This window comes from Carassius carassius, chromosome 2, assembly GCF_963082965.1.
Source record: "Carassius carassius chromosome 2, fCarCar2.1, whole genome shotgun sequence".
NCBI classification, from domain to species: Eukaryota; Metazoa; Chordata; class Actinopteri; order Cypriniformes; family Cyprinidae; genus Carassius; species Carassius carassius.
The window spans coordinates 18,002,004-18,024,398 of NC_081756.1; the positions used below are offsets into that span (position 1 = coordinate 18,002,004).

At 35.7% G+C, this 22,395-nt stretch overlaps 1 protein-coding gene and 1 long non-coding RNA gene across 6 annotated transcripts; one reads left to right on the forward strand and one right to left on the reverse strand.

The window, feature by feature from the left end:
- Window positions 1–3,682: 3,682 nt before the first annotated feature.
- Window positions 3,683–14,295, forward strand: LOC132105219 (semaphorin-4B-like). 2 transcript variants are annotated; one of them, XM_059510432.1, is made up of 15 exons: window positions 3,683–3,853; window positions 6,822–7,247; window positions 8,376–8,536; window positions 8,618–8,680; window positions 8,783–8,881; window positions 9,332–9,443; window positions 9,569–9,685; window positions 9,941–10,086; window positions 10,704–10,879; window positions 11,369–11,519; window positions 11,629–11,839; window positions 11,926–12,041; window positions 12,479–12,636; window positions 12,736–12,815; window positions 12,901–14,295. In XM_059510432.1, exons 2-15 carry the CDS (start codon window positions 7,091–7,093, stop codon window positions 13,701–13,703), a joined length of 2,550 nt encoding a protein of 849 aa, XP_059366415.1. In that variant the 5' UTR covers window positions 3,683–3,853; window positions 6,822–7,090; the 3' UTR covers window positions 13,704–14,295. The 2 variants fall into 2 exon arrangements, with proteins under 2 accessions (XP_059366415.1, XP_059366416.1); XM_059510433.1 differs by lacking the exon at window positions 3,683–3,853 and adding an exon at window positions 4,010–4,085.
- Window positions 14,296–19,278: 4,983 nt separating this feature from the next.
- On the reverse strand, window positions 19,279–21,434 carry LOC132097332 (uncharacterized). Of its 4 annotated transcripts, none has more exons than XR_009422719.1 (3): window positions 21,157–21,423; window positions 19,415–19,523; window positions 19,279–19,307 (listed from the first exon to the last, which is right to left on the reverse strand). It is a non-coding gene; the product is annotated as an uncharacterized LOC132097332 (long non-coding RNA). The 4 variants fall into 4 exon arrangements; XR_009422722.1 differs by having other exon boundaries at window positions 19,295–19,323; window positions 21,157–21,434; XR_009422720.1 differs by having other exon boundaries at window positions 19,298–19,326; window positions 21,157–21,430.
- Between the last annotated feature and the right edge of the window lie 961 nt (window positions 21,435–22,395).

Here is a 22,395-nt window from a genome sequence, read left to right on the forward strand (position 1 = left end):
GCAAGTGTAAAGTGCTGTAAAACAGGGTTCCCAAGTTGGCCATTGTTGGCCAAATTACATGCTTGGACAGGGATTAAGGTGTGGCAGTAAAACAGTACAAAGTATGGGTTTAGTGGAATAAGAAAAAAGTGCATTAATAATTGTGGATCATGTGCTAGTGGAAAAGGTCATAATCAGAATAACTGAGGTAAAGGTTTCTCAGCTGTATATCAAACATTTACGGTAACTAACCAAATATTTTTCCTGTAAACTATTTGTATAGTGTCAAACAATTTTTTTCATACATCTAATATTGATATTCAATTAAGCATTATTTGTAGAGTTTCATAAAATGTATAATTATAATTTTTTATCAAATTAACATTATAATTCATATAATTTATATTATAATTAATATGCCCCCGCCTTCTGGATTAAGTTGTGTCTCAGGGTTAGTGCTGATCTCAACTGAGATAGAGATTGGTTTCTGTGCATTGCATCATGTCCCCTCAACATCTGTGACCAGTGGGAAGACTGTGTAAGTCTGATTAGGATTGAAGTGTTCCCGTCCCATTGGGATGCACCTGGAAGGACTAATCGTTGTGACTCAAAATGTCTCCAGAATGCAGGAATTACATCTCACTTATATGTATCTACATGTGCACAAACACATACATACATCAACAGGTGGTTACTGGTTATATTATTTCAACTCTTGACATGAATGTGTGAAAGAAGCATTTCTCCTTCTATGGGTGTGTATCCACACCCACAGTGGGGTGTGTATAGATCCAGTGGGAGAGAAGAGCTTGCGAGTTTCTGGCTGTAATGCAGTGTGGAGTGAAAAATATAAAGAACATGCACACACACACACACACACACACACACACAACACATAGAGTACATGTATACTCTCCTACATTCAGTGACACTCCACTGCATATAAAGTGAATGGAGTGTCATGGTCTTTTATTAGGGTCAGTGCTACTTTCATTTCGGAGATCCAAATATATATATATTTTTTTTACTTTGTCAAGATGTTCAGTTGTACAGTTTAGACTTGTTTAAAACTAACCTGTTACTGACAAAAAATGGATTCAGTTTGTTGAGCTGCTAAAGAAAAGTCAGAGCATTGACTTTAGACATCCTGCTCTAGTTTCTGTCTTCCTCTCCTTCTCACAGTCTCCCACCCCCATCCTCCTTTTCTTTCACTGTTTCACTCAATTGATTCCTGTTTTGTTGCTCTGAGAGATGAGGTAACGGTCCCTAGAGTACTATCCATTCTCATTCAATTCTCATTCAAATATGTCTCGCAAATAAGCCTGAACAACCCAAAAAGAATCCTTGGTACTTGGATTTAGAGTTGTATTCCTAGTTTTGACGACATTACAATAATTGTTTTTACTCTGAAATACCCATTTATTTATTTTTCGTCTACAGGTCACAAACTAACAAAACTGTAAGACAGCTTATTATTTCTGAGAGTTTGATGACTTAGAACAGTCAGGTCATCATAGTTTGTTTTGCTTGTTTTAATCTTTTAAGAATGCAGCTGACCCAAATAGATGAAAGCCTGTAACTGACATTACTGTCAAGATTATTTTTGATGTTGTTCCAAACCTATATGAAAGCTTGTTTCCAGCTTGTTATTTTTTATCTCACAATTCAGACAGATATCAACTCACAATTCAAAAAGATTTTCCTTCTATTAGGTCTAGAAAGATTTGTGGCTGGTCATGTAGGCTGGATGCACTGTTTATTTAGTTATATGGACTGCTGGTCACTCTGACTAACGTCAGTTCTTAATTGCCAGTCAAGTCTCAAAGCCTAGGAATGCATCCCTTGTGTTTACACAAGATATCCCTCTCCCATGCCACAACTCATCAGACTGTTCATGCCATGCACTGAGGGGCAGAACTGCCCAGCAGCAACACTCTGAACTGGCTCGATTCCTAGGAGTATTAACACTTTGGCGACTCTCGGATGTTTTGATTTTATTTGAATTTGAAGAGGAGGATATGAAGGCTTGCTGAGTCAAACACATGTGACTTGGTGTGAGAGAGAGAAAAAGAAAAGAATAAGAAAGGGAGGAATAGGGATCAGCATCGTCAGCCAGTCCATTAAGGGTACCAGAGAGAGAGATTAAGGGTACGAGAGAGAGAGAGAGACTCTTTCTCTTTAGTATCTCCAGTACCCCAAAAGAGTGCTTAAGTTGCATGTCTAGACTATTTTAGTTGTCTGCTGTATCTGCTGAATGCATTTGGTCTCTCAGCTCTATCAATGCTTCATTCACCAAACAACATTTGATGAATTGTCAGAAGTCATCCATCTGTGCATTTGTATGTCTTCCAAAGAAACAAATGTTTCAGAGATACGTGTGAAGTTGCACAGTTCTACCAACTGCAGCTGTTATTTTGAAACCACATGATATTTATGAATATAGGTGCACACATGTGACAGAAGACACACGTAAAACAGAAGTTTTAGTAACAATTGGATAAGAAAAGTGTTGAGTAAGACCAGCGGTTTACCTTTAGATGGCAACCTTAAATTGTAGACAAAGTTGGTATGGTCCACTGTGTAAAAGCTAATTGTGCACATGACTCAAGGCTCTCATTTGTTCAATTGTGGAGTAGACCGATCAAATACTGGTTACCTAGGAGACAAGCTAGGAGATGGTAAGGACAGGCCAAAGAAGATAAGAAGAGAGTACAGCATGACACAGAAGTATAAGAACCTTTCTCTCTGGTTCTTCCTCATCATAGATGAAACACTTTTTTGTATTTACATAAGTTCTTCATGGCATGGATTATGTTATTCTGCACAAACAACAAACAGGGTGCAGTTGGTGAATGAATACCAGGTGAACAAAGCAACATTCTAACTTTGAATCTCTATCAGGACATAATAATAGAGTGAATGATTGAAAAGAATGACATTACCAGTAAAAAGAGGATGAGAAAGACTATACCTAAGGTTGGAGATTATCCTTTAATTGTTCATTTTTAACGAACTCCTGACTGGCACAACTGCTCATTAGAAGTATTAAACTGCATTTGATGCCTGCCGTAACTTTATAGTGATTTCATGGATGCCCGAGCTCAGCTCTGGCCCTTGCTGCTGATCTAACTCTAATCTGCTGTAATTTCCTATGAGCACTACACTGTGAATTATTCTTCTCAATCTGAATGAGTATCAAATTTTGGGAGTCCCAGAAATCCAGAAACCTCATATATCGCCCGGTTGGCTTTTAAACTATTAAACCCTTTTTAAATGAAAGCAACAACAACAAAAAACAAACAAGGATTTACTACAGTGGTGAGCGCAACTTTTGAGTTTTGAGTTCAACGATTATAAAAAAAATTTTTTTTTGTATTTTAGACTTTTTTGTTTTACATGACTCTTGTAAACAGTTATGACCAGTTTGCGCCTCATAAAATAAAGTTACATTAAATTTCTTGTCCCCCAAAATTGCTTGACTAAAAAAAAAACTTTTTGGGTCTTATTTACCAAATAAGCAATTCTGATTGTAATTTCCCATTGGTTACAATTGTGAGTATGAATAAAACATACTGTTTCTCTGCCAGTGCAGAGTGTAGTTTCATGTGTGTGTCAGAGGTGTGGCTCCAGTGAATGGTTGGAGGAGGGTCGAGTGTTTTTTCAAGTAGGTATAACTAACTGCAGAGACCTATACTTGGCAGAGTGACTGTCTCGGAGGTAGATCCATGAGCGAAGAAATCAGCGGGTGGATCTTACGCAGTTAACCGGGACTGAGAGAAACCATGCTGGAATACAGTTCTGAAGGCTCATTGACGATTCACATCAGCTGCCAGTCTCTTCGGAGACAGATGTAATGGTTTTAAGCGCTTTAGTGGTAAGTTGCGTATATACTAAACAATAAATAAAAGGGGCCAGGGTTGACTAGTGGTGCGACGGATGATTTATTATTGTTCGGAGACGTAGGACTGACCGTTTATCTGTTGAATGGTGTAACGTCAGCTGTTGCAAAACATCACTTTTTAATATCATAGCTCACCACACAGTCACCGCGAAGTAAAACTCGACATCTGCAAGTAGCTACGTGTGAGAGAGAACGAACTTGAAAAGTAGGCTGAACAAGAGCACTGATAAAAGCTGTTTATTTGATTTATTTTTTGTGGTGCTGTCGCCTTCTTAAATGTAAATACATTGAATCGTATTCTAATTGTACTATTCATTTTAATCTTTTGCATAGGCTTTGCTTTTTATTTTGAACTGTTGATTCGGATCAAGTGGGGCAAATCACCCTGTTCTAAACCATTAAGATGCCTGAAAAAGTTACTTTATCTAACATTTTACGTTGTGGTTGAAGAGTGCTTAGACCCTCATAAATAATCAATCGCAGTTATCAGGTTGATACTGAAGCTTGATCACATCCACTATGATGATGTCAGGCAAATGAAAACATCTACAGAATGAAAAAAAAGAACCATTACATTTGATTGGGTTTTGATTTTTAAAGAGCATTTGGTCTTGTATTGAAATGTATTTGTCCCAAATTGTATCAGAACCCATTCTATTAAATTAGTTTTCTTTGTTTTAAAATCAAAGATACATCAATTAGGCGTATTGCATTCATTTACATTAATGATTGATATTCATTTTTTTATTATGAGTGGAATCTGAAAACAAGATAACATCCTCCTTATTTGTGTCTGCTCCTTATAACTTTATTGAGCTTCAGACCATGTGACCTCGGAGTGTAGTATATGCCAGGTTTGATAATAATTAAAACTTGAGAAAACAATTTAATTGAAAATGGTGATCAAAACTGTTTTTTTTTTCTACGAAAGATTATTTTAGTTATAATCAAAACTGAGAGAAGCTTTCTAATATTTTAAGAGAGTGATTGCAATTTTTTTTTTTTTAAACTAGTTCATCTCAGTGGTTGGGCAAACAAGAGAGCACATGAAAGCAGACCTTTATTATTTACTTAAACTCTCCTCTGCTTAGAACTGCATCAACCTTTTGGATCAAAGACTATGAGGACTAGACAATGAATACCTTGTATGTCCTATCAAAGAACCGTTTGATGTTTATATTATTTAGAGAAGACAGTGCAAGTTCTTCTGTTTTGAGTCAGATGTCAGTGTCCACAAATGATAACCTCTCACATTTGGCTTATTAATTTGTCAGAGGAAGACTGTTCTTGCCATCTTACACATCAGGAAAGAACCTTTGTTGTGTAACAGTCTGAGAACATGAGCACCAGGTTGTTGCTACTTGTGCCCATGTGTAATATCTGTTGTTTGTACTTGTAGATGACCTTCAAGAGTTTCAGTAGAAGTTATTGATAATGCCTTTACTGAACGTTTTGCTCTAGGGACTTACCATGCAAATGGACTTAATCAAAGAAACCAGACCAATGGTGTACTACCTTCTTCCAGTTAGTATAATAAAAGTTTTAGGGGAAATATATAATAGACAGTTTGTAAATTTTATTGCATATATCAGAGATCTTTACAAAGTAAAAGATAACAAGTTTGAACTCTGTATCTACGGCTTCTCTTTGGTCTGGTTTACGATGTAATGCATCTCATTTGTCTTATGGTAACAATGATAAAACATTCACCCATGGTGCTTCATTAAGAGTCTCCTAAGAATAAAAGATTTATCATGTTTAGTTTTGTTCACTCTGCATAATGTGTAATTCGGTTAAAGCGAGTCACATCAGTTTTTAATTAATTATAATCTTGAGTACAAAATCCTCTGGTTGAGAGCTCATATTATTAATTGCCCTTTCATAACATCATCTTTTGATATTATGTACTAAATTAGGTCATTTCAATGTTAATGGAGGGTTGTTAATTGGCAAAAGTTCTCCATGTAAGGGAAGTCTTTACATAGAGCCATATTTTTGTTTATGTGTATGTAATGGTACATGCGATCTGGCAGCTGTAGTTAATATAAGTGTAAGCAGCATGTTTATTTTTATCTCAGTATCTTTAATCATTTAGAAGTGCCTGACTTCCAGTTCTAACCCTTGAGTCTAAGCAGGAACACAGGGCAGTTAAGTCTGCAGGCTGAATGTTTGTTTGTGCACAACTTGTACTTGTAACGGATGTCAATACACATGTTTAGCTGTAATTTTGTTGCATCTATGAACGATTTAGGCTGTATTGTAAATGAATACATCTGTAGTTGTATGGTTTTTCATAGCTGAACTTAAGGCTATTTAATGACCCTAATTGTTTGCATTTTATGGTTGCTAAAGACAAAATTGCCATCTGATCTATCTGACAGTTTATTCACTGACAGTCTGTTTGGAATTGGATTTGAATGCTGATTTAATTTTCTCCAAAAGGAAACCACAATAAATTAATAATACAAATGTTACAAATAAATAGAAAATGAGAATGTGAGCGTAATCAGTATGGTATTTTGTCATTTCATTTGTGTGTTGTATTTGAGGCTACAGAGACTACACAGCCTTCCTGTTTTCAAGACATACCACTCTTAAAATCTGATCAGGCCAAAAGGGAGTTGTTGCATTTCCAAATTCTGTTTGGATAATATCATGAAGAGGAGGACATGAGATTCAAACTCTTTCCTAGAAAAAACACTGAAGCATCTGCTGTGGAATTAGAGATCAGTCTCTTTTGAACTGAAATAAAATATATATATTTATTACTTGTCTTAAATTCTTTAAATGTTTTTTTGTATCAGCTGTGAGTGTCTGTAATTCAAAGTTGTTGCGAAATTAATTTTTGTTATTATTCCTTCCCAGGTAAGCTGCATCCTTCAGTGTGTTAGTTAGTAATCTGATAAAGTGACTAAATGTACTTCTGTTTCTCCCGTTGCAGATTCCAGAAAGTCTCATTGGAGTTTGCTACATGGATAATACATAAAAGGAGGAATGTGTTCTTTATAATAAGTGTCTGTTTGCCCACAAGGATCTGATATCTTTTCAAATTTGGCCTCTTTAAGGCCTAATTGAAATATGGCAATGTCCCGTTGACCTGAAGTATAACTGAAAGAAGTATACCTGAAAGAATTAATGACGGTGTAAACATCACATTTAAATACCAAAGATGCCTGGAATATAACCATCTCCATTTGCAAAGCAGTAACCATGGCAATCAAATATAAAGTCCAATGGAAATTATCCATGGAAACCACAAACTCTGTCTGGCTCTTATTCGGGACCATATGGATTTTTTTGGCTGGAGTTTTACAAGCAAACATGGCGAGTGAAGATGATGTCACAGCACGCATCAGTTTCACATACAGTGAGTGCATGAATTAATTATTCATTATTCAACAGATGTTTTCTTATCTAACTCTATTTACAATTTACTTACCATATTAGTCCCACCAGGAGCTAACAGGTTAAGTTCATTCACACTGGTGCTTGTTCAGGGATTATTTCAGTTTTGGCTTGGGTAGTAGGATGGCTTATTGCATCAGTTAATAGCACACATGTAAACTCCTGCCCACTTTTTGACTTGATACGGTACTGTGGTACCATGATACAGTGTGGGTTGGTATCAGGTGGTAATTCCATGATGTTTTCACCAGGACCGCATTTATCTGATTGGAAATGTAATAAAATTGTTAAATATTACAATTCAAAATTACTGTTTTCTTTTGTATATATATTGTGATGGTAAAGCAGAATTTATACAGCCATTACTTCAGTCTTCAGTGTGATATGTGACATCATTCTAATATGCTGATTTGGTAGGAAATCTTATTTTTTATTGTCATATGTGTGTGTATATATATATATTCTGTAGAAGAAGCTCTGTTGGCCCAAATTCCCTCAGACTTCCACTCACCTGAAATAATTTAGCTCAATTTTAGGGCTACTTGAACTGCCATGATGTCTAGTTCCCGAAAGACCCATTATGAGACTGTTTCAAATGTTGCGTTCACTCATCTTAGGCAAACACAGGAGAGTTGAATCTGTGATTGTAAACATTTACAAGGGCTATTAGAACCATTTGTAAACCCTGGCTGGTGTACTGAATCAGAAGGACAGCCATACTCATTAAAAAATTCAAATGTAATGGTTGTAATTAGAACAAAATGGCTTGTAAAGACTTATATGAGGAAACACTGACGCTAGTGACCTCTGTGCCTTGCCAGGAAAGCCTTCTGGACATGCAAACCCACGTAATTTTCAAAGGTTGGTTTGTGTGCCAGATTTTTGAAGTTTTGAAGTTGCATTCCATGTGAGGAATAGAGGATGAATTTTGAACGTACTTTAAGAATTTATATATTTGTGTACATATGATGTATAGCTTGTATGTGTGTGAAATCTAATGTTTTTTTCAAATAACTGAATTTTTTTGTTTTTTTTTATGAAGTGATTAAGCTGCATGTTTAAAGTGATATTTTTAACTGTGTGTGTTCAGATGCAGAAGGACGATCAGTGAGAGAGTTCTCTGTGGATGGCGTGTATAACTATTCAACCCTTCTGCTGAGCCCAGATGAAAACAAAATCTACGTGGGAGCCAGGGAGAACATATTCTCTCTCAGCCTGGACAATATCAGCGTGACGTATCTACAGAAAACAGTACGTGTATACAAGAATGTTTGTAGTAGAGTGTAGGAGTTGATTTTGATGTTACTCAGCCTTGTTTTGCGTCTTTTGCAGCTCACATGGAGCACTCCAGAAAAGAAGAGGCAAGAGTGTATCTTTAAAGGAAAGGGCTCCCAGGTACATGTGTGTTGTGGTGATTGTTAATATAAAAGTGAAAAAAGTGATATAAGTGAAAAAATGTGACACCATATATTATAATCTGTCTCTTATGTGTTTCAGACGGATTGTTTCAACTACATTAAGATTTTACTGCGTCTGAACAGCACACACCTGTATGTGTGTGGAACATATGCCTTCAGTCCCAGCTGTGCTTACATTGTGAGACTTTTTTTCTCTTGATGATGTTCAGTTATATTTATGTGTATCCATGATAAAGAATAGAAAAAGATCTAGTAAAATGGAATAATATAAAATTAAAGCTAAAACTAATTATCTGATATTTTATAAGACTTATTGACCTTTACACACAGTCATAAGGGTCTGTAGACATACTGTCTGATACAGTTTATCGTGTGTTTTTTTCCATTTGTTGGTTAAACGACATGACTTTTATTTCACATTTTTCATAGCATTTTAATAAGCAGTTGAATAATAATAATAATAATAATAATAAAATACAATCTACTTAATAATTATTTAATTAGATGTATTCAAGTCATTGTATATTTAAATAAAAACATTTTTTTATCATATCATTGACCTAATTGTGTTAGTGTTTGGTGTCATTTGTTCTAACTGTTTCTCCATGGTTTCCTGGAAATTTTGTAGAACATTTCCAGTTTCTCTCTGGAAAGAGATGAAAACGGGGAACAAGTTATGGAGGACGGACGTGGACGCTGTCCATTTAATCCAGAATACAGATCTACAGCTATTACAGTGGGTAAGAAAAACTCATGCAGAAACAATGCATTTGTTTTGTTTGAACTTCATACATAAACATCATTCAGTTTGATGAACATGGTGATTTACTGTTAATAAGCACTTGCATGTTTTGTTGTGTTACAGATGGGGAACTGTACACTGCTACTGTCAGTAACTTCCAGGGAAATGAACCCGCCATATATAGGAGTCTTGGGTCTGGCACCCCTCTCAAAACAGAAAACTCTTTTAACTGGCTCCAGGGTAAATATATATATACAAACACATAATTCCTCACAAGGGACTTCTTGGAAGATAAATATCCAAAAATAAATGCCAGCATCACTGATTACAGAACCCTGCTTTCTCACGCATTTTGAAAACAAATTATACTTACTGATACTGAGGTTAAAAAATGGATACAAATTAGAAAACCATTTAGATTTTTGGAATATGTTTTATGGAAGTGTTTATTTATTTGTGTGTGTGTGTGTGTGTGTGTGTGCTGTGGTCTATTAGACCCAGCATTTGCAGGTTCTGCTTATATTACAGGTTCAGACAGCGAGAGAAGTGATGATCAGATTTACTTTTTCTTCAGCGAGATGGGGAAGGAGTTCGACTTCTTTGATAACACCATAGTGTCCAGGATTGCACGTGTGTGCAAGGTAAGATGGATTGTCTAAGCAGTTCACACATGTACATGTAACTGCATACACATACACAAATGCCAATATATCAAATATCAATATGCGCATCCATTATGTACTTTGCTCAATCCGACTGTATGAGGCCTGGGGGGACAAAAATGGAGAAGTATGGTATGTCATTTTAACAAAAAAAAAACAACAACAACGCTGGATCAGTCAAAAAACTGCAGACTTTAGGTGAAAAATAAACCTGGAGATCTGGTTTAATCGGGTAACATGGGGAAAAAGTACACATTGTGTTACTTTCCTAGCCGCTAATGCTCCCTACAACCCATGGGAGTACCATGATAATTGTTCAGACATGTATTATGGTATTATTCTTTGAGATGCCCTGGAGAATTATATAAACACTATTGTATTTGAATGTAATAATCATTCAGTACCCTGTTATCACTATCTGATGGTGTATTATGGTGCCACAACAATGGGTTTCTCTATTTTTCTTTATTTTGGTCCAGAGGCTCTGAAACCCGGACTGGCGTGTTGATTCCCCCTAGTGGTTTTTCAGAGTGTTATGAATCATTGAGACTGTTAGTTTCAAAGTGTTCATCATTTGTTTGTGTGTATGACCTCAGGAGGATCAAGGTGGAAAGAGAGTCCTGCAGAAGAAATGGACCACATTTCTGAAAGCTCAACTCTTGTGTTCGCTACCGGACGATGGCTTTCCTTTCAACATCATACAGGATGTGTATGTGCTTCCAGCCCAACACAAGAAAAACACACTCTTCTATGCAGTCTTCACTTCTCAGTGGTGAGCAAAAATAAATAAATGCAGAGGAGCTAGGGAAGATAAGATTGAGTGGAGGGGATGTTTTTCATTATTTAATCATACTAGAAATGGAATGTAACATTGCAAATGTTATAGTAATGTAATCCAAGGCCATAACCATGACTTGAAAATAAAGTAGAAAAAAAATGTTGAAGATGTAAATCTAGTTGAGAAGTAATCATTTTAAACTATTTGTAAATAATATAAAAAAATACATGCATTCAATCTTTTTTGTATGTCCAATGTTGTAAACGCAAACCGTTTCACATTCTGATTCACATTGTATGAATCACGTAAATGGCAGCATATTATAAATTCAAAATGGTGAAATTTGAGGGGAAAATGTCAAGTAGTTTGCCTCACTGGGTATTATTGGCAACCTTTTAACATTTATATCATAAAACAGTAGTCAAATATTAAATGTTTTAAATAGTTAAAACTATTTCTAATTTGTTGCTATATGTTTCGTAGGAGTAAAGGTCTAGCAGGCAGTTCAGCAGTGTGTGTGTTCAGCATGGATCAGGTAGAAAAAGCGTTTTCTGGTCGTTACAAAGAGGTGAACCGAGAGACTCAGCAATGGTACACACACACTCACTCTGTACCTGAACCACGACCTGGAATGGTAAGATGACACTGACTCCAAATATACAATATACCAGTTCTATAAGTGCAGGATCATTGAGTTTCTCTGAAGCTTATCGTGAAGATTGTTTTTTTCTCCCTATCTACAGTGTATTACTAATGCTTCAAGACAGCTGGGAATGCACTCATCCCTTGATATGCCAGATAAGGTACTAAACTTTGTGAAAGACCACTTCCTGATGGACAGTCCTGTCAAAAGTCAGCTAGTGCTCTTCACACACTCTGTGCACTACACACAAATTGCTGTGCACCACGTGCAAGGCCTCCACGCTGCTTACAATGTGATGTTCATCAGCACAGGTATGTGGGTTTTTTGAGTGTTTGAGATTCTGTGATTTCATTTATTTTCTAAAGAGCTGTTGACATTATGCTCTGTGATTTGACAGATGATGGACGTTTGCAGAAGGCTGTGAATGTAGCCGGTACGATGCACATCATTGAGGAGATCCAACTGTTCCCAGAGCAACAACCTGTACAAAACATGGAGATGGATTCAACTAAGGTGTGTGTGTGTTTATGCAGTAAAACTTTACATAAAGGTTCAAGTTGTTATCATTAGCTAATGTATTAAATATCATGAACTAACAATGAATTATAATTTTACAGCATTTTAAAATTTAGGTTAATGTTAATTTCTACATGTACTAATATACTTTTTGTGGAAACTGTGATGCTGTGGTACATTTGTGATACATTGAGTTTTTCAATGAATAAAAGATGAAAATAACAGCATTCATTTGAAATACAAATCTTTTGTGACAGTTTAAAATGTCACTTATGGAAAATTTTTATTTAAATTCTGAATAAAATGAATTTCTTTTTTTTTTTTATTGTATGGTAGTGTATTTGAACAAATATTTAAAACAAATGTCTTGCCTTTGTGCTCCACAAAGCATTCGCTTCAGTCTCTCACTTTCAGTCCTCTCTCTCAACAAACAGGGTTTGTTATTTGTGTCGTCACACTCTGGTATTGTGCAGCTGCCAGTAGCAAACTGCAGTTTCCATAACAACTGTGGCGAGTGTGTTTTGGCCAGAGACCCATACTGTGCCTGGACAGGCACACACTGTACTGACGTCACACGTATCCCACCACAAAAGTAAGTCTTCTTTTCTTTCCCTTTTTTCATCCAAATCATCTGTTGCATTAATCATTTTGAGTACAAATACCAATCTGTAACTTCCTATGCATATTTCAGCCAATGGCAGCAGGATATCGAGAAGGCAGACACGTCAAAATGTAACGGCACAATGTTCAGTGTGGTGTCTGAGAGCTCAGGTAAACCTGCAAATCCCAACATATACAAGCATCTGTCATCCATCTGAATATGTCCTAACACCCATCTCTGTTCCTCTCTTTCTAGTGTTACCACGTTCTTTCCCAAGTTCCCAAGAATCTGCTTGCGAGCTCATTATCGTCCCAGCTAATACTCTTTTCCTGCTGCCCTGCAATCTTCGCTCTAACCATGCCCAAAGGAAATGGTCATATAAGCCAGATGTAGGCCACTTCCTGTTCCCAAGCCCAGATGGTGGGTTGGTAGTGAGCAGCCGTGCAGGCAGCGACGAGGTCTTCTCATGCTGGTCAGAAGAACGTGGCTTCAGGCAACTCTTGGCCAACTACTGTGTGAAGGCAGAGCTGTTATCTGATTCGACAACCAACACATGGCGAATAGATACACATTTAAAAAAAATCCAAAGCATTTCATCTGACATCTTGTCCAGCGAATCGGAGCACTCCGCTCAACTGCGCATAAAGACATATGGCACAGAGCTGGCAGTAGTGTGTGTGCTATTAGCTGTTTGTGTGCTTTCGTTCGGGCTGTCGGTAGCATATCGACACAGGGGCCGGATGAAGGAGGTATTGAGAGGAGGAGAGCAAACTGGAGGAGCACAAAAGAGAAGAGTCAGACACGGGGAGAGTTTACCCCTCAATACAAGTGTGCTTCCAACATCCCCATCCGACCACAAAAGCTACCAGACGTTGGAGGAAAACTGTGGATACATAATTGCTCCATCAGAGACAAGCGCGCAGCGCAACTCCAAGGAAGCACAGACACTCACCCAAACACCACAGAATGGCTTTAAAGAGAGTCATGTGGAAGTCAATGACATTTGCCCTCAGCCACGGGTACGATTGGGCTCTGAGATCAAAGACTCTGTGGTTTAAAATGCTGATGTTTCCAATTAATTTATATAAATGACACATTAACAGTCGAACACTCTTTACATTCACTTGGTACATTCAATGGGCAGCTTTCATGAAGACAAAGCGTACTGAGCCCCGAGTATAAGAGAATTGATAGGACATGCACAGTGTGTGTGAATCGCCTAACTATAGTTGCTTAAGACAATGCCCTCAAATCTATTGTCTATTACCACTGCCAAGACAAAGAGTAATGATTCACTCAAGTTGAGAGGACTGTTCTATACGTCTATTTGTGTTCCTTTGCTGTTTTTGTGCAAAGGTTCAATGCATAAGTGTTTTAAGTGGGGGAACTTTAATTTAAAATTTGTCTATGAAACCCATAATCCATGCTCTGTAGTTTTTCATTATACCAGGATTAAACACCATGCAGTTCAGACCAGATAGCTCGCTAGTATTATAGAACTTTCTAAACATTTTAGAAATCTTTTGTTTTTTTTATTTGGTCCCTTTTTAAGATTCTATTTTTGGTCTTATTATTATTATTTCTTAGTCCTTTTTGGGAAGTAGTATGTGTTTTCCATTCTGTTATTCAAATGTGTTCATGTTAGTAAAGTGCCTGGAAATATTACATGTGGAGAAATAATGAAAATTACTTTTAGATCTAATGTAGCATACGTGTATGAGCATTAAGAATATTTGAATGTGCATTTGAGGAGTTGTATGGAAATATAAAGCACAAGCTTGAGATTCTGTTTTGCTTCACAGGTTGGTTGTTTTTGTGTTTGGTGTAGACGTAGTCTCAACAGGCAGAACCAAGACAATGAAACTGCACAATAACACAAAATAATTATATTATGTGTTATAAATGGTCTGTTTGACGTCTGGTAAAGTGATATTGGAGCAATGTTCAATACAGTAAGAAAAGAGCTCTAGTGGGAAAAAACCTCAATGTCTGTACATTTGCAATCTGTTTTTTAGGGTAAAAATAAAGTTAAGTTCAATTATGGGTGATCCAGACTTCAAACAAACCCTTGCACTAACATTGCTATTTTAGACTTCTGTTCCACTTGGAAACTCTTTTTAATCCACATTAACTTTGACACGTTTGATGCGGTTTAATCATGTGTTACATTCCACTGTGTTTTCAGATTTGTGTGTTTAGAATGGATACGTAAAGTAGATTGTGATCTTTTATACTTTGACATTGTTTTACTGTTGTTTTACATTGTACATTCACGCACTTTATTTATTTTTCTACCAGTATTTGTAAGCTGTAAATGAGGTAGGCCACTGTCAACATCCTGGTTTAATTTTGTAGCCAATTGTACATTAATGAAGAGATGGAAATGGGTCAGAAAATGTGTCTCCACTGTCTGGCATGCAAATAAAATTTTGCATAAACTTAAACTGTCATAGTCAGAGTATGTCTTTTGAATTGAATTTATTAAATATGGCCAGTTGGGAGAAGAATCAGAATGCTTTTAATGAACGATTTCTTATCTTGAAATGAGACCAATACATTCATTATACGTAATACATAATTATAATACATTGCAGTCCAAAATCTGACATTCTTGGAAATAAAGCTTTAAGAGTTCAAAATAAATATAAATAAATGAAAAAAACAACTTTTCCATTCAATCAGAATTGTTGTGGATAGTATAATGTCTTTTTTTTTTATCATAAAAGATTTTTACATTTTTAAGAATTCACATGAATTCACAACCTGTGGAGTGATTTTTACAGAGGTTTCGAATACTGTACACTACACCTAATGTTCACCTTTTCACTGCATTTCTTTAACATCAACATGAGAAGAGATGGCTACTAATTTAATAACAATAAATATTAATGCAATAATAAGGCCTAACATGAAACATTTCTCTTTAACAACATGAAAGGAAATTAAGGAATATGTATAAACGTATATGATGGTCATTTTTCTTTTATTGAATGCTAAGGGAAATATTCTGCTGTGATGGCATCTCTGCCAGTTGGATGGTCCTGAGTGAAGGGATCAATACCATCAGGGGGAGGTGATATTCACTTGCCACCCGCTCCTTCCTTATAGTGGCTATGTTGTCAAGGATAACACACGCACCGACAATTTGAGATGCCCACTCTGGTGACACTCTTATGTCACAAAGACTGTTAAACCGTGCCTTTAAAATGGTAAAAGTCATGTCTATCTTTGAGCCTGGTTTGACTGAGGGCCATGTTAAAGTCATGTTGTGGTGTTGTCTCAGGGTCAGGGTGGGGAGTCATCAAACAGCTCTAGCATGCAGAAGTTCTGTCTCCCACCAACAGACCCTCAAACAGCCCTGTCAATAAACAGAAAAGAAAAAAGTGTCACGGACCATTCCAGTAAAGTGTTGTCTATTGATTGCACTTTGCCATACCTTCTTAACAGTTCTGACATAACATCTTCTCGAAGATTTGTGTTTCATGCATAGAGCCAGGCCATCTGGCATCCAGAGTGTGACCATACACTGATGGTCACAAGTCATCTGTACTTAACACACAGTAGGTAAGTCCCATGGGTTAGTGTTACATTACAATGAAAATATATGCATATTAGTAAAACCTACCTAAACATTGAGGCTATGAGTAGCCTTTCTGTTAAGATAATCAGCCTCAGTTTCTTTTGTTGGTGTAGAGATTGGAATGTTAGTAAAATCTATTTCTCCAATAACTCTAGGGAATCCTTTTAAAATATCAAAACATCTGTTTAGCAACTTTTAATATTGAGAACGAGTCAATCTTTCGTTCATTATCTGGCTCTGTGTTCATCTTCAGTTCTCTCTTCACAGCAGTTCAGTCAGTGTACTGTTTGAGTAAATGAATTACTCCGGGATATTGGTTTGTTTGAACTCAGAGGAAGTGTCAGCCACATCAAAAAGTTAACAGTTTAAGTCATTTGTGGATTAATGCGTATTGGAAACGTTCCACGTTTAAAACGATTCAGTTCGATTTGGTGAACTGGTTCAAAAAGATCCGGTTACATCGAATGATTCGTTCGTGAACCGGATATGACAAACTGCTTTGTTTTGAACTCTCTCACACAACAGACACGGAAGAGAAGACAATGCTGAATAAAGTCGTAGTTTTTGCTATTTTTGGACCAAAATGTATTTTCGATGCTTCAACAAATTCTAACTGACCCTCTGATGTCACATGGACTACTTTGATGATGTTTTTCTTACCTTTCTGGACATGGACAGTCAAGGGCGTAGATTTGGTTTGAACATTGGGAGGGTTGAACGTTGTATGCTGCCCGTTATTTTTTTCAAAAAAAATTTTTTTTATGTGTATTGTTATTGGATAATTTATTTCTTCCTATCTATCTATCTACCTATCTATCTATCTATCTATCTATCTGGCAACATGCTTTAACTGATTACAAATTCAACATATAGAAATATGAAAGAGACAACATTTAGACATTTATTTTAAGATTTTTACATTCCAACTTAATGCATTTTAATTTTTTTTCTAAAGGGAAACACATCTTTAAAACATTAAAGGCATTATATGTATAGCCTAACTTTACAAAACTGCTGTTTTTCTATACTGTTTCCTATTTTATTTTATTTTATTGATTGAATGGCATCTTCTTTACCTGATCACCTGCTCCTCCTCTCCCTCTGCTGACTTTTCTACCCTGCAGCTATATTTACCTCGAATCTGTTATAAAAACATGTTAAGAGATTATACACCTCATAACGTTATGAAATTTGTGTATAATCATCATTCATAAAATTCTAACATAGTAGAGATTATCAAAAGAAATTAAGTATTGAAACCGCCAGTAGGCGGCAGTGTTTCACTGTTTTAATGAGTTAGCCACTTAAATCGTTAATTCATCCAATTCGTTCAAAAGTCAGATTAATTTAGTAAGAAAACAAACATGTGAATACTTTTGTCGTTGATAATTACAGACACTATTGAAAAATATACTAGCAAAACAGACAGCTGCTTTGGTAACTTGTTATACTGATAGTTATAGCTAAATACATTACAATGGATTAACTTAGCTAGCTAAAATATATGTGGTGTGTACTAACTATTACACAATATTCTCATACCTCATTCTCAGTATGCTTTATTTTTTTGCATCCCTCTCTGACCAGCAGTTAAATATAGTCCGCTGTGCAGCGCTTCTCTTCATTTTTGGCGTTAACATTAACCGTGTGCTCTCCCATTCAAACACCACTCGCTTGTTTTGGTGAAAGTGCAACTCATTGGTTGGGCGTTACCAATCGGTTCAATGGAGGGGGAGTATTTTTTGTCTGATTTATTATGACATACTCATATTTGATTAGGAACAAAATTATTTTTACAAAATAAATGAATTCTATTTTTTCATATTATATTTTTCATTTGATCTACTGTGATTTTCATGTTGAAATAATGGGGGGGTTGTAACTGATGGATTTGAATATTGGGGGGGTTACCCCCCCCATCCCCCCCATAAACTACGCCCCTGTGGACAGTATACCGTACACACAGCTTCAATGGAGGGACTAAGAGCTCTCGGACTAAATCTAAAATATCTTAAACTGTGTTCCGAAGATGAACGGAGGTCTCACGGTTTGGAACGACATGAGGGTGAGTTATTAATGACATAATTATTATTTTTGGGTGAACTAACCCTTTAAAGTCCATCCCATCAATTTTTTAACAAGCAGGGCACCCTATCATACATTATAGCCCATAATGTAGGTTACTGACATTTCACATCAGTAGTAAAATGCAAATAAAGTTAAATGATTAAACATTTATTTATATACATGTTATGCCATTAAAACAGCTGGCCTTGAGAGTCCACAACTTATTTTTAATATGGTAAATATTTATTTATTTTATCACGCATCTTTTAATGAAGTGCACTGAATAATTTTAATGTTGTCAAATTAAAACGATCGGCCACCTGCAGGATCTTCACATGCGATAGCCTAGTACAGACGTGACGTAATGACGCAGTGCCATGCTCGAATTTCCCGCGAAAACCTACCCGAGCCACTCAAATCAGAAAACTTTATCATCAATTAAACGTTGTGAATCAGGCTAAAGTAAGGCGATAGTTTCGAACACTGGCTGGTTATGTACTTACTCAAATATTGATTTTGTTCATTTAAAAAAAAAAAAAAAGAGTTACGGACTGCAGCTTTAAAAACACTGAATCATAATCCACACATTTTATATGGATAACCATATTATAAGGATAAATTGCTAGATGTGAATTAAAATGTAAATTTTATTAAGAAGGGCACTTGATACAAAAATACAAGATTACAGTGCAAGTCCACACATTTTTGAGACTACCATTATTTGGGCTTGCTCTGATTATTTGAACATAAGAAACTCTCTCCTCAACAGCTGAACACAAATCATTATGTACTGTATAGTTTATATGCCCTTTCAAGAACATAACGGAGTTTGGGATGAAACATTAAAGAATCAAAGTCTCCAGATCTATACAATGACAGATACTTTCTCTTGACCAAAAAAGAAAAAAGAAATCAGGATGCCATGTCGGTCACAGTGCCAGCCACTGGTTAATTGCCTTTAGGGTCCACCTTCTCATTTGCCTTTTTTTGCTTCTGCTGCATGATTTCAGCATCTCTGAAATACAATAATACTACTACTAATAATAATTATTATTCACATTCAGTATGATGCACTTCATAATTCACTATCAATTTGTTTTGTTTTTTTTCCTTTTTAGATACCTTTGCTTACGGGCAGCTGCTGAGAGGCCATCCTCATTTCTCTTCCCTTTGGCATGTTCATTGTTCTTCTTAGCATTCTTCTGACGGGCAAGCTCACGCTGATTTCCCCCTGCAAGACAACAGATCACATCAATAATGGCTTATTCGTGCTTTACTGCCGTGAATATACATAGATTGCACACAGGATCGAACATGAATAAACAAGATACCACTCCGTTTAAAACTCCAGTCTGCAACTGGCAAATCTATTCAGTGTCAGTGTGTGTATTTTTAAAGTAAGGAAGGTTGATGCATGTAAAACCTAATCTGAGTACAGTATCATCAACAACACAGACATGTGTAGCAGTGAGGCAATGTGGCAAAGAGGGCGCCAGGGAGCTTTCATAACAATAACAACATCCGCACGAAACACTGAGAACAGGGGGGTATTCCAGAAAGCAGGTTATGTGACATACCCGGGTATGTTTAAGAGTAAGTAAATGGATAACCTCAACTTTCGGTTCCAAAAACGGAGGTAACTTTCAGGTTATGTTAGTTGTCATAGCAACTCACTCTCTGATCCACGATTAGTTCACTTCAGCGAGCCTTCAGTGGGCGTGATAGATACCGCACAACATATGTATATATATATATATATATATATATATATATATGTTAATGAGGAAGCGCTAATATAAGTAATAAATAAGGTAATATATTATTCTAATATGATTATTTCTTTTATTGGCATATATAAGAGTTATCTGTAAATTATGTATTAAGAGGTATGTATAAATTATAAAACACTATGACAAGGTAATGTTTAACTTATATATATTTATATATTTTATTTATTATATGTTATATCTCACTGCATGGAGTGGCATTTTTCTATAATGTCTAAATTCTAAATCAAAATACATATCTGATATGACTTAATGTATAATTAGCATAAAACAAACAATATAATTCACATTCTCAAGTATCAAAGATTAAATGGAAAAAAATAAAAATGATTGCACCGCCATCAATTAGGTGGAGATATGCTCTAAGCATGTAAACAACTAATTAACAAAAGAAGAAGAAAGAAACAGCATGGCGCGTGTTTTCTTAGCGCCCGTTTCTATAGTGACTCGTCGATTCGTCGCTCTGTTGAGAATGTCTTGAGTCTTAACCAGGAACATACTCTGAGTTGAATTAACTTACTCCCGGACGAGTTTTTGGAACCACATACGTCGAGTAAGCAAGGTTTGGGGTTAATCAACCGAGAGTTCAGGTTTTAGTTCACAGTAAGTTAACCCTGCTTTCTGGAATACCCCCCAGAAATCTACAGAAATCACAAAATAAAGAACTTCCTAATCTAATGAAAACATGTTGACCACTCTTCCATAAAGAATTTTTCCGGGTGACATTTCTATTAAAAATATATTTGACAATATAATTTCAAGTTTGCTTATGTGAAACGTTAACTTTCCACGCAAAAAAAAAAAAAACTTTCAGTTAACATATCGAAAACGTTTTCCGTGTCGTAGTGTATATAATAAACAATTAATAACCACTAACGTCACCATAAACCAGCATTTAGCCTTGTTTAGCAGGATAATCTTGTGATTTAATTTCGTGGACTCTACACAGAATAAGCTAGCTGGCTAGCTAGTTAGCATGGGATTGTACCGCTCATGTAATCGGCTTTCTATGAAAGTACTTCCATTAGTAATAGTCGAAGCTGAGATCATGTCATCGGAAGGTATAAAAATCAATACCCACTAGTCATGATTGCTCTTTTGTTGTCGCCGGAGCGCACAGCTCAGCCAGGCGTAGCCTCCTGCACTGACGATGGCTGGCAGACCCGAGGTGATTCTGAAGCTTCACGACAATACAATGAATACAGCAGCGAGTTTCTTTCAGCAGATATATTATTAAATACAAAAGAAACAAATAATAAAGAACGAAGAACATACAACATAGACTATACGAGGGAATACAGAGGAGAGATCAAAACAAAACGGTGTATTTAAAAACCGTTTAATACGAGATGTCTTCAGTGCTTTTTTTATTAGAGGAGAATTTTTGAAGTGATGATAATAATAAATTTAAATCAAAAGCAAATATATTAGAGCTGGATTTAAATTTAAGGTATCTAGCTTTGTGGATATGGTACCCATCATACAAATAAAGTTTAAGACATAATCGAACTCCTTGTTCTCAGAAATATCAGAAAGGAAAGGAACCTTACTGATGGAAATACTACAGAGCTGGTGGAATACAAGAAATAGGGAAGCTGCGGCATATGTAAATTTGAGTATTTTGTGTGTGTATATATATATATATATATATATATATATATATATATATATATATATATATATATATATATATATATATATATTTGCATATATGCGTGTATTTACTTTTGTATATGCTTAATTATATATATTCCATAATATTCCTAAATTCCCTCCGTGTCGTTTTCTCGGATGTACGTCAATATATATAAATCTATCTATCTATCTATCTATCTATCTATCTATCTATCTATCTATCTATCTATCTATCTATCTATCTATCTATCTATCTATCTATCTATCTATATATATATATATGCGCATGTAATGTTACATGTGCTATACGATCCTAATTTTATTTTTTTATTTTTTATATATGTATTTTTGTATTCTAGTAGCATGTGAATATTTTTTAATTCTTCAAAACTATATGAGATAATAATAATATTATTATTATTATTTTAATTTACATTTTAGTCAAAATATATAGTCCATTCCTAGGTTTATTTTGAACCTTTATAGTGGAGTAAGTTACATGTACTTGACCAGCAGGGGACGCCAGTGCGATGGTGGTTCTTTCTTTGGCTGCATTCCAGTCTGTTTTTTTTTCAAGGAACAATAACACACGAAAACAACATTAAAATAAGAGAAGAAAAAAGTTTTTTAACAAAGTAGGCCTATAAAACTTCAAAACAAAAATACAAGATATACATACAC